The 11,729-nt window shown below is 35.5% G+C and overlaps 4 protein-coding genes across 4 annotated transcripts; 2 read left to right on the top strand and 2 right to left on the bottom strand.

The window, feature by feature from the left end:
• Positions 1-1,300: 1,300 nt before the first annotated feature.
• LOC105957330 (uncharacterized) lies at positions 1,301-2,685 on the top strand. Its single transcript, XM_012981259.2, has 2 exons — positions 1,301-1,623; positions 1,913-2,685. Exons 1-2 carry the CDS (start codon positions 1,511-1,513, stop codon positions 2,565-2,567), a joined length of 768 nt encoding a protein of 255 aa, XP_012836713.2. The 5' UTR covers positions 1,301-1,510; the 3' UTR covers positions 2,568-2,685.
• Positions 2,686-3,050: 365 nt separating this feature from the next.
• On the bottom strand, positions 3,051-4,793 carry LOC105968633 (calmodulin-like protein 3). Its single transcript, XM_088816483.1, has 2 exons — positions 4,651-4,793; positions 3,051-3,764 (listed from the first exon to the last, which is right to left on the bottom strand). Exon 2 carries the CDS (start codon positions 3,762-3,764, stop codon positions 3,297-3,299), a length of 468 nt encoding a protein of 155 aa, XP_088672609.1. The 5' UTR covers positions 4,651-4,793; the 3' UTR covers positions 3,051-3,296.
• On the bottom strand, positions 4,699-7,791 carry LOC105968455 (FAD-dependent oxidoreductase family protein). The gene is made up of 9 exons (XM_012993124.2): positions 7,349-7,791; positions 7,098-7,247; positions 6,283-6,497; positions 6,111-6,181; positions 5,772-5,934; positions 5,439-5,628; positions 5,074-5,232; positions 4,902-4,990; positions 4,699-4,815 (listed from the first exon to the last, which is right to left on the bottom strand). Exons 1-9 carry the CDS (start codon positions 7,692-7,694, stop codon positions 4,735-4,737), a joined length of 1,464 nt encoding a protein of 487 aa, XP_012848578.2. The 5' UTR covers positions 7,695-7,791; the 3' UTR covers positions 4,699-4,734.
• A 1,368-nt stretch (positions 7,792-9,159) lies between these two features.
• On the top strand, positions 9,160-11,673 carry LOC105968825 (basic helix-loop-helix (bHLH) DNA-binding superfamily protein). The gene is made up of 8 exons (XM_012993533.2): positions 9,160-9,568; positions 9,698-9,883; positions 9,992-10,064; positions 10,171-10,239; positions 10,357-10,797; positions 10,884-11,072; positions 11,149-11,325; positions 11,441-11,673. Exons 1-8 carry the CDS (start codon positions 9,453-9,455, stop codon positions 11,501-11,503), a joined length of 1,314 nt encoding a protein of 437 aa, XP_012848987.2. The 5' UTR covers positions 9,160-9,452; the 3' UTR covers positions 11,504-11,673.
• The last annotated feature ends 56 nt before the right edge of the window (positions 11,674-11,729 follow it).

The following is an 11,729-nucleotide window of genomic DNA, read 5'->3' as shown; positions in this document are numbered from 1 at the left end:
CCCGTTTGGTGCAAATATACAGTTTATGATGCACCACATCTGATATATACAAGCCAAAAACACATCTTATGATTATCTAGCTTCAAAATGTAGAGTTCGCATAGGATAAAACTTGTTCAAAATTGAGAATATTTCATATAATCTAGATATTCCACTAAATTTGAAACTGCAAGGATGGACGTGTAAGAAAATTTATAGTTGAAGGTGGTTGTAATTACCCAAACATGAGGCGAATTTTCGTAATTTGACCATACCTGAGGGAGCTAGTGGTTGTAATTTACCTCTAATAATATATTTTCGGTCAAGAAATATGGGTCAGTTGACCGATAAAACCGACCAATGTCCGGACCAACATGCAACAAGAACATAACGTATTTCATTCTAATTTTTTTCATCAGTTACATATTTTCAATGCAGTATTCCAATTTCCAAATATTAGTTCATGTGGATTACCAACTCATATCCTATTTGGAATAATAAATAGAAGTATTTAAATGCACCAAAAAAGTCGTTTTGCCTACCGTTGTCTGTTACTTCCAGAATGATCAAACTCGTTTTCAAAACCAAAATATAAGTGGAATTGGTACATAATAATTTGAATTTTAGGCAAACAAAATTTACCAAAGATTTGATAAAATTTGAATATATAATCTCAATTAATTACCAAATGTGCCAGATTTACATTATTTTGCATATATTTCTTTATTATTTTTATTTTCTTTTGGGGGTGGGTGGGTTTGGTTTCAACCATTATCATATTGATATTACATAACACTTTCTGATATAAAAATTATTTAATTCAAACGAGGTAGAGTGGATATAACTTTTCATTACAAGACAATTATATGCAGACAAAATTAAAATAATAATTACAACTATTAACCATGGGGTAAGATTAAATTATTTTATTCAATGATAACAAGTTTTTAACGTGGAGATCTTCCTCTCTCTATATATATATATATAATTACAATAATTAACCATGAGTTAAGATAAGATTAAATTTCTGAAAGACTTTATTTTAGCCGTTAATTATAATAATAATACAATTGTTAGCAAAGTGAAAATAGACCTGGTTAACTTTAGCATTAATAAATAAATAATAATGGCTAAATTATTTTTTTAACTATCAGCAGCCAGCATGCCTGCGTCACACATACCTTATAGCAGCCGGGCATTATTTTATTAATTAAATTCTCCAAAAAAGTCACAAGTTATTTAATTTAAATGAATATTTAATTTCCTATTACCCAATAGAAATTGTGTCGCTATGTTTCTTGCAACATTAAATTAAACAATCAAGACCAATGTTTTTTCAACAATCAAGAACCAACATTCAATCGTCTGGTCAATAAAAGCACCTTACCCTAATCACTAGATTCAATCTTTTTTCTCGTCTGAGTACAGTACTTAGTACAGTATTTAATATAAATAATAATTACTTATATATATATATATATATATATATATATATATATATATATATATATATATAACCATTTACTTACATATGCCATCACAATTCACAAACAAAGCAAACATAAATTTTGCAGCAAAGAAGAAATTAAAGATGAAGAAACAGCGCGTCGCCTTAGCTCCTCTCGATTCTCCTACCATCGACGGGTACATATACTTTCCTCGATCCCAATTTTATGATACAAATTTATAAATCTACGAAATTCCGATCCGAATTGAGGCGATTTTAAATAAGTAATAACAAATTCATTGAATTTTGAATTTTATTTCAAATTCATTATTTCCCTCAAATTCATATCAATTAATCTAATTGTCACTAATTAAATTTGAATATTTAATAATTACACACACACACACACACACACACACACACACATATATATATATATATATAATATATACTAGTTTCCGTTAATTTTCGGTATAACGACGACAGGATGGAAACGCAGTCGTCAAGCACCTCCTCCGCCAGCACAACCTCCACCCCCACCACCGCCGCCGCAACGCCGGCGGCGGACCCGGCGGTGACCATGCTGGGATCCGTGAAGACGAGCGTGCACGTGACAGCACTCGACGGAATAGTGAACGTGAACTCCCTCTTCACCATGGCAACCTTCATCGGATTCTCCCTCACCGTACCGCAAGCCGCCACCGCCGCCGCCACCCAGCAGTGCCACACCAGCCCGGAAACGGTGCGGCGGCTGATCATCTTCGAGGTGATGTCGTTCAGCTTCTTCCTCTTCTCATCCCTCGTCGCCCAGAGCCTCAAGCTCGCCATCAACCTGCTGAACAATATGGATCCGGGCGACCCGCATAAAGCCGACGTCAACCCGAATATGATCAAGTTCGGGCTGTTCGGATCCGCCATAGGATCCGTGATGGGTTGCGTGTTCTTGATGCTTTCGATAGTGGATTTCATACAGGTCAAACTCGGGTCGTACACTTGTGGCGGGAAACCGGTTTATGCGCTGGTGGTTTTGGTTTGCTTTGTGGGGACCGGTCTTGTGGTTTATGTCACAACCGCCATTTATGCTTCTTTCTTTGTTGAAGTTACTGGTAAGGATGCTAAAAAAAAGCTGGCTCAAAATTAGCTTTTTTTATTTGTAACAGCTTTTTATTATTGTTTCTGTTTATTTTTTATATATGGTATTTTAATTAGCAAAGAAATATTCATGTAATTTTGTAGAACTATATTATATGTTTGGTTTATTTTCGTCTTTTTTTAAATTTGGCATGTGAGGTGAAAGACACTTCATATTATTTCATGTAATGAAATTTTATCATGATTCATAATGTACCTAGCTAGAGAAGATCTTGATTTTAGTAAGTACGATTCTTGTTTATAGTGTTTTCGTAAAATAAAATTCGATATTATATTATTGATAGTTCAAGATCTACGTACGCCCTCAAAACCTCTTTTGACCGTCGGAAAGCCACCTAACGTTGGTATTATCGACTGCGGAGATGATCTATATATATATAATCATTATTACATTCCTCAATTTTATTATTTTTTGTTTATTTTTTTGTGTGTGTAATTATTGAATGAATGAAATTGTGAAAAAAATACACAATGACAAAAATTAATTAATTTTGTATTGAAGCTCCACATTTCTACACCTATTATATGTGGGGTCACAATTCTTACATTTCAGACAGTTTTATGTAATAACTAATTAATGGAAATATAAAAATTCACACGCATACATTTTATTATATTTTAAGAATAAAAAAAAAAATCAAATGAAAATAGGAAAAAAAATGTAACTAAAGAGAGTTCGACCATGCATGCATAATCACCTGCATTAATAATATATGACTCACGAACTCAAGGCGGCGAATCCACCGCCCTTCATCATCTGCCGGAACTCGTCGTAATTAACCCTTCCGTCGCCGTCGAAGTCGACCTTCTTAATCATCCGCTTGCAGTCCTCGATGGTGCGGCCCTGTTTGAGGCCCAGAGACGAAAGCACCGCCCTGAGCTCCTCGACGGTGATGAACCCATCGCCGTTTTGGTCGAACACGTTGAACGCCTCCCTCATGTCCTCGTCCTCGTCAGCGCCCCTGCCCTCGTCCTCCATTATCGCCGCGTACAGCTCCCCGAACTCGTCGACGTCCACGAAACCGTCACCGTTCGCGTCGATCTTCTCGATCATCTGCTTCAGCTCCTTCTCCGGAATGTGTATCCCCAGTTTCTCCAGCGACTCGCTCAGTTCCCGACGGCTTATTTTTCCGTCGCCGTTTCGATCGAACATTCCGAATACCCGACGCAGCTCCGCCGGATCCATCTATTTATGAAGCAAAAAATACAAAAAATAATCGACTGAAAATTTAGAAAATGTTTCGAGGAGAGGGAAAATTTGTCGAATTAGGGTTTTTATTTATTGGCCGCGGGAACAAAGGGGGGTGGTTGTGTGGATTACTTCATTGCAGAGATGGAGAAGAATCTGATTCTGTCAAACGTGCAGGGCAGAAACTAAGAAGAAGAATGGTGAAGGAGATTTTCAATTTATTTTATTTATTTATTTTATGAATAAGGAGGTTTTTTAAATTAATTTACAGAATATATTGGTTTTCTGATCTGGAAATATATTTTTTGAGGGGGTGGATAATGAGAAATAAGGGGGAGGAATTTATGGGAAGCCACTAAAATTGGAAACGGTCAAAGTCAAACTCCAGAAAAAGGCTCTACTAATTCAGTCAAATTTTATCTCCAAAAATAAATAAATATAGTCAAATTTGTCATTTTTATTTAATTATATAGTTTTCTGAAGAAGCACCTGACCAATATTTGAATTGATTGAATCAAGGTCCGAAACACGTTGTCACACTAGTCAACTACAGTACATGTTTGGTAGACTATTTGAAATAATACTTTCTAGAATCGAATTAATTTTTTTTAACATTGAAAAAACACCCTCAACTTATTTTTCTCATTCATTGTAATTTTTCGTATTAACTATTTTTAATTAGATTTTTTTTAATAAATAATTAAGATTTCAGTTTGCATTAATAAAATTTTCATTTTCTGGTGAATTTCGATTTTATGCGTTAATTGTTCATTTGAAAATAACTATCAAACAACAAATTATATTTTCTTGCCAACGGATTCTACATCAGAAAGATTCTACACCAGAAAGAAAATACTGAAAATGAGGAGATTTGAACTGATACCGTTTTTGCATTGACCAACACTTGTAGTCAACCCGAACATTTTCATACAACAATCTTGTAGATGACAGAAGAGAGCGACCGAACCTATATCGAGAAAGGCGCAGGATTCACGTTTTGAGGATTGTCCAAAACCATGTTCAAAATCATTTCAGCCGTGCCCAAAGCCTAATCAAATTCCACAAAAAACACATATTACGATTTTTTTTTTTCGTTTAATTTTTTAAATGCAATGTGTAGAGGAGAAAGTTTACCAGCGAGAGCCCTTCTCCTTCGTGGCCAGCAGCAAGAAAGGCCTTTGATAATCCAGGCACAGGCCCAATCACTGGTTTTCCACCAGGCACTGAGGACAAAATCGTAACAACTCAGTAATCCAAAATGCTTATTTACGTTGAAAAAAAATTGTTTCAGCAAAAAAACACTTACTGTAAGGTCTCAGGCCGACTCTTACTTCTCTGCTTTTGCTCGAATTGTTTAGAGATACTTCTTTTAGTGCAGGAAAGAACTCACTTGCTCTCTCCCATATCCGATTAATGATAGATTCATCGATCTCGGTATTGAACCCCATTAGCTGGCGGCTGCTTCCTGCAAAAACAGATATCAATTTCGTAACAAAGGGATTATTAAATGGTAACTGAATAACGATTTAAGACCCTTTTTTATAAATTTATTGTTCATGAATTACTGCGCATGGATAATATATATATATATATATATATATATATATATATATATATATATATATATATATATATATATACAGAGAGAGAGAGAGAGACTCAGATGCTTACCAAGAACAAGCCTCCCTGACATGTCCATTGTAGCTGTCATTGAAATAGATGCAGTACTGGCATCATGTCCAGTACTTGAATCTGACGAAGTGGAGCTTACGATTGCAGATTCATGATTGACATATCCCACTTCCATAAGCCCGTGATTGAGGTTAAAAGACTTGAAATTTTCAAGAACAAGCAGATGACCCTGTCCCATGAACCAATGAAAAACTTGACTTCTTTGTCTTTATACATTCCAAGACAAAAAAAACTAATTCAAAGTCAAGGGTTGATTGATGGGAGAGAACTGAAGCAATTCAAATTAGAGTAAAATGTTAATACTGATCTTACCTTTCGAGGCCTTACTGGGAGATCTAACTCAATTTCAGAATTCTGCATAAGGTTGTGCATCAAAGAACCACTCCAACATCCTGCTGCAATGACAACAGCTTTCTTGCAGTGCAATGTATTCTTGGAAGTTTGAACTCCATCAACATCTCCGCTGCTCTCAGATCTGAGAATAATCGTAAAAGAACTATCAATGCAGTGTTGCTCAATTGTCATATGAATACCAATCACAATAATAAACCAGATATCAATAAAACAGATCATTCATCTCAAGAGAATCCAAAAACAAAATGTACTAGTATCATCGTTACTTGACTTCAGCCCGAAGTCTATATGCCTAACCTGAGTAAACTAGTTACTGGCTCATTATAGAACTCTGCATATCTCCCTTCTGCTGCGAAGTACCTGTTAGCCTATCAGACAGCATCCCTAGTAATTATGTAATGAAATTATAATGTTCCAAAAGGTAGACGACGGGAAAAAAAAAATATTTCTCAGGGGCGGAAAGATGAACCTTCTCAATAAACGCGACAGCACGTCGAGCATCTAATTGACAGTCATCGGGCATAAAAGCTGCACCACATTCCTCTCCAAGCTTAAGAGCTGGTTCTTCTGCCAACAAATCATCAGAAGACAAAAATTCTGCACCCAAGCCAGCATCCACTAGCTGCTCCACCTTCCTCCTCAGCACAGAACAGTCATCTGCAGTTCTACCAACTAGCAAACTCCCTGCAAATGAAAGCAACAGTAATTAGTACAATGCTCATCGCATTCTGGAGAAACTCAATAATAGTTCAAAGTTATACCTATAAATGGATAAAGGGGATTTTGACCTCCGCTTGAACAATATTAAATGTCACGGAATTAGGCAAACAAATTTATCTGTTATACGAGCTGTGGAACATATAAGCATAAGATATTATATGAATATATCTGAAGAGCATATCGGGCTGGCGTATCAAACTTAATTGTTTAGCCTTCAAATGCTTAAATTGCGAGGATTATAATGCATTCTCTAGAAGGAAACTAAACATAAATTCCGGAAAATGGAAGGTACAAATTGTAACCCCAAAAAATTAGTATCTAACAAAAAATTGATTATATATATCTGCAATCTATTTACTATCAACCAAAGAATAGATCTCATGAATGTCAAGACACTTGAACACTTTTTTTCTAGACTTGAGATAAACTAACTAAGCTTGCAAATACCATAAGCCAACAATCGTAAATGCAGAGACGTATTAACGAGAAAACCTCAAAATCGAATGTTTGATCAAGACATACATACTGGTTGAATTCACAGAGATGAGACTAATGAATTACTACCTGTCTTCTTCCAGCCAAGTGCCGATAACGGATCAATGCCTTCAATCCGAATGCTCTCAGCCAGAGCCTCCCACAGCTGATGGCTTCTCATAGCCAGCTCCCATTTCTCCGTCCCCGGAGTTTTGTGTACCCTCCATATGTAACCCTGCCCTAAAAATAACAATTAGCTCAAAATCCAAACGCAATAAATGTGAAGTTAACAATAAATAGGAAACAATGCCTTTGCTTCAAGTGAAAAATGAATTGAGTACCTGCACCGGTGGCGCCGGCGCAGGGAACGGCGGCGTCGACGACGGCGACGGACAGATTCGACCCGAGGAGGAATTGGCGGGCAATGGTCAATCCAATTACACCCGCTCCAACGACGACCACGTCGAATGTGAGTGGTGTTGATCCGGAGACCCGACTCGACGCCGACGCCGACGCCGATGCTCGAACGGGTCGGAATGTATTCGGGTGAGTTCTGATTGAAGCTGGACGCGAGAAAGTAGGATTGCAGTTTCTGCTAATAGAGAATGCTGCGAATTTTCTGGTATTATATGAGTATGCGTCGTTGGGAATGGGGTTGAGAGAGATCTTCAGAGCGGAGGCCGCCATTGTTGGTGGGAAGTAGAATTGAGTGAAGAAGATCGCTGCCAAGTCAAACTATGGTTCTTCTGTTGGTCTCTCTCACTCTAAAATATATTTTCTTCCATTCATAAAATACAATAAAATATTATTTTTTTTATTCATTTTGTTATTTTATTTCTTTTAATTATTTAAGTTGTTAACGACTTCATTAAAAAAAGAAAAAATAATTATTATTATATACAGGTTTAAAAGAAAAGAGTTTATATGCAGCCTTTTTATCTTGGGCTGCTTCTGATTTCTTTTCTAAGACACGTATCAGGCCCACAAGTTGATTTAAGCCCACAAGAGTAAAGAAAAAGAAAAAAGGGTAAATTACATCACCCTGGTCCCTGGGGTAAGGTCTTTTTACAAAAAACCCCCCTCATTTTTTCATAATTAAATGTACCCAGAAAATTTGTACATTTGTTACATTAACACCTTTTCGTAGGGGTGGATGTAAGAAATTTACAAACTGCAGGGAGTTGGATGTAATTTTTCAAACATAAAGAGTTTTCTTTGTAATTACACTTTATTTCAGAGAAGTGATTGTAATTTTTCCAAGAAAAAAATAGAAATAAAATAAAAATAAGACGTCGATGGGAAATCTATTTCAAACAATGTTTTAACGTTACAATATTTTTTTAATAATTTATTTATTGGGGGCACATTTTATAGCATTCGCTATGGGCATTCGAAAATACATGATCGACCCTAATCATGAATGTGCACGAATAAGATTGATGTATATTTTCTTTTTCTTTAACTCAGTAAATCAGGAAATTTAAGCATATATGCTCCATTTTTACTTTATTTTTCAAATTTCTAAGTAAAAACTTTTATTATACAATTATCTAAATATTTGTCGTATCAATTCGTGACAAAAATTATCAATAAATGTCTATATGTTCTTGAACTTCGCTAAGAAAATGTTTGAAGTAGAAAAATCAGCAAATTACAAATCAATATATGCGAGTTATTGCACGAGCGTGGAGTTTTTTCAGTGCATTTCGAGTGTCTGCATTCCTTTGAGATCAAACAAAATATGATGGTAACAAGAAATTAATTTCAAATAAAAACACAAAGATTATCCATTACATTTTCTACATGTACTTTCATACTTTAGTCCTCCCAAAAAAGCATAACTGCATATGGTACCTCCAAAAACAAAAAATAAATAAAATCAGTACTAAAAGCCAAAGATATTCTCTGCCGTGCCAAATATTCTGTCCCCCAATGTCCTACATTATTTTGAGTCCCTTTACCACGCCATATATAATAATTAATATATATAAACAAATAAAATTTAAAAAAAAAAAAGAAAAAAAGAAAAAAAAAAAGGTAGAAAATCTGTCCTACTATTTAAGGCATAATTATATTTCTTGTAATAAAAAAAACTGATTCATCATTCCCACTATTGGCCATGCAGTTATATATCAAACTGATCATATTCATCACACTCAAACTTTTGAACCGTTCTTTCTACACCTTTTTCACACACACACACACACATATATATATACAGAGAGAGAGAGTGAGAGAGAGAGAGAGAGAATCAGATTCTTCTGACAGATTTCATACAGATAAAGGGGTAAAGGACACTGCATTTTTGCATAGTCTGTTAGGATTGTCGTCCAAACAGTCTGTTAGAACTGTATATATTATATATACATACATGCATATGTGTATACATACAAAAACAAATCAATCAATCAATCAATCAATCCCAGAAAAAAATCAAAAAAAAAAATGGGTGGAGATGAAATAGCAGGTTCAGAGGAAGGATTTGATTGGCTGAGAACCCTAGTCAACAACAACCCATGGGAGTACTGTGTCATCTGGAAGTTAGGTGATGATCCTTCAAGGTAGTAAATAGTAGTACTTTCTGCTCTTTTGTTTGTACCTTTAATTTATACCAGCTTTCTTGAAAAAATAAAGAAGTGTTCTTGATCAAATTGATTTGATTTGGGTTTTTTTTTTTTTTTCTAACCCAGATTTATTGAGTGGGGGAGCTGCTTCTGCAGCGGTGCGGAGATTAGGGTAAAGGATGAAAAGGGTTTGCAGAAGAAGCAGTTTTCATTTGGTGAATGCAGAGATTATAAGCTGATTAAGCACCCCATTAGAACTCTTTCTTGCACTTATCTTGCTCAGTTGCCACCTGTCATTCCTTTGTATTCTGGGTAATTAATTCAATATGTCACTCTCTGTGTGTGTTTTGTTTCTGTTTGAGGATATTATATATATATAATCAAGAATATTGTAATGAAATGGTTGAAGAAATGTAACAGGATTCATGGGGATGTTGTGATTTCCAAAAGGGCAAGATGGACATTTCACAGCAATACATCTGCTTCAGATGATGTATGTTACATATAGATATCTAATTCTCTGTTTGTGTGTTTGGAGAATTATCAAAAAAAAAAATTTTTTTTTTTTTTTAAATTTAAATGAGTATGCATTTATGCAGCAACCAAACGGAACCCAAGTTCTTATCCCAGTTGCCTGTGGTTTGATTGAACTCTTCAGCACAAAGCATGTAAGAATTTTACATTTTTTTATTTTTTTATTTTTTTATTTTTAATTTTTTCTTCATGCAAAAAAATCCATTCTTTAGTGATAAAAAAAAATGATGTTGGTATTTTTGTAAATGCAGGTACAGAAAGATCAGAAGATAATAGATTACATTTGTAGTGGATTTAAGCTCTGTTTCAAACAACCAAACATGTCTGAAAACCCTCATACAAATGACTATTTACAAAAATGCCACTTCCTCAACTTTGTTCCCCAACCAAACAGCAACTATTCCAGCTTCGAAGGATCTTCCACTTGTTCGAGTCTTTCGAACGAACCCAAATTAAACTCCGATAGCGTTGTGCTTACCATGTTGCCTCAAGTTCCTCCGAAAATGAAACGGAAAAAATCGTGTACGGATTCTGCGTTAGCTCGTGTGAACGAGAAAAACGGGGCGAAGATTGCGCAGAAACCGGAAAAGGGCGTTTTCAAGTCGAAGAATCTTGTGACCGAGAGGAACCGGAGAAAGAGAATCAAAGCTGGAATGTTTGCTCTTCGTTCATTAGTCCCCAAAATCACAAAGGTCTTGTAAAAAATCGCATTTTCGACCGATTTTTTATATTTTTTTTTTACGATTGAATTATTTGCAACGTTTCTTTTTTTCCGCAGATGGATAGAGCTGCGACGTTGGGCGATGCGGCTGATTACATAGTGGAATTATTGGAGACGATCGAAAATTACGAAGATGAACTCAAAGCAATGGAAGAAGAGGATTATTTCGATAAAGTTAATTTCGATGAACTCAAATCCGCCGAGGAAAAGAAGGAAGGTCCTAGTGATCAAATGACACCAATAAAGGTGACAAAAAAACATTTAACTTCGATTTTCTTTTCGTTTTTTCGTATTATTAATTTGGCATATTCTTTGTTATTAGGTAGAAGTTGAAGTGAGTCAACTCGGTACGAGAGATTTCTTGGTGAAACTTGTGTGCAAGCAAAAGCGAGGCGGCTTCTCGAGGTTGATGGAAGCCATGGATTCTTTGGGATTACAAGTTACGGATTCAAACGTCACCACGTTTAATGGATCGGTTTTGACTGTTCTCAAAGTGGAGGTACAATCGAGATTTTTTTGTTTTTTTCGGTGGTCGATTTATTGACATGCAGAAGGGCATTATTGTCCACTTGATAATTTTAATTTTTTTCGTTTTATTGTTTTCGTTCTTGAAGGCTAAAACAATGGAGGTAGAGCCGAATAGTTTGAAGCATTTGTTGGTCCAGCTGATAAGTTAGACAATCGAATGTCGAATGTTTGAAGTGGAAGAGGTATAAATAGTTTTCGTTGTTTTTGTCTATTTAAATTTGTGTCTGCGTATTCGATGAACAGTTTCATCGAACATCTACGTCATATGTAACACACACTTTAAATTCTCAATGTATCCGTATTTCGGAAATGTTTTTTATCCGACGCTCACGGAACGCATGTCGAACAATTTATGAACCAGTTTGTAATTACCGG

Source organism: Erythranthe guttata, chromosome 4 (genome assembly GCF_056151865.1).
Source record: "Erythranthe guttata isolate IM_541 chromosome 4, IM_541, whole genome shotgun sequence".
Lineage (NCBI taxonomy): Eukaryota > Viridiplantae > Streptophyta > Magnoliopsida > Lamiales > Phrymaceae > Erythranthe > Erythranthe guttata.
Note: the sequence above shows the minus strand (reverse complement) of the source record. Positions and strands in the feature narration are given on the sequence as shown.

Bases quoted from the DNA above. Each gene is read 5' to 3' on its own strand.
- LOC105957330 (XM_012981259.2), top strand. From the start codon at position 1,511: ATGCCATCACAATTCACAAACAAAGCAAACATAAATTTTGCAGCAAAG. The intron at 1,624-1,912 runs GTACATATACTT...TAACGACGACAG, and splicing joins GATTCTCCTACCATCGACGG to GATGGAAACGCAGTCGTCAA.
- LOC105968633 (XM_088816483.1), bottom strand. From the start codon at position 3,764: ATGGATCCGGCGGAGCTGCGTCGGGTATTCGGAATGTTCGATCGAAAC.
- LOC105968455 (XM_012993124.2), bottom strand. From the start codon at position 7,694: ATGGCGGCCTCCGCTCTGAAGATCTCTCTCAACCCCATTCCCAACGAC. The intron at 6,498-7,097 runs GTAGTAATTCAT...TTTCATTTGCAG, and splicing joins ACTTGGCTGGAAGAAGACAG to GGAGTTTGCTAGTTGGTAGA. The intron at 5,629-5,771 runs GTAAGATCAGTA...TTCATGGGACAG, and splicing joins TCCCAGTAAGGCCTCGAAAG to GGTCATCTGCTTGTTCTTGA.
- LOC105968825 (XM_012993533.2), top strand. From the start codon at position 9,453: ATGGGTGGAGATGAAATAGCAGGTTCAGAGGAAGGATTTGATTGGCTG. The intron at 11,073-11,148 runs GTGACAAAAAAA...CTTTGTTATTAG, and splicing joins ATCAAATGACACCAATAAAG to GTAGAAGTTGAAGTGAGTCA. The intron at 11,326-11,440 runs GTACAATCGAGA...TCGTTCTTGAAG, and splicing joins TGACTGTTCTCAAAGTGGAG to GCTAAAACAATGGAGGTAGA.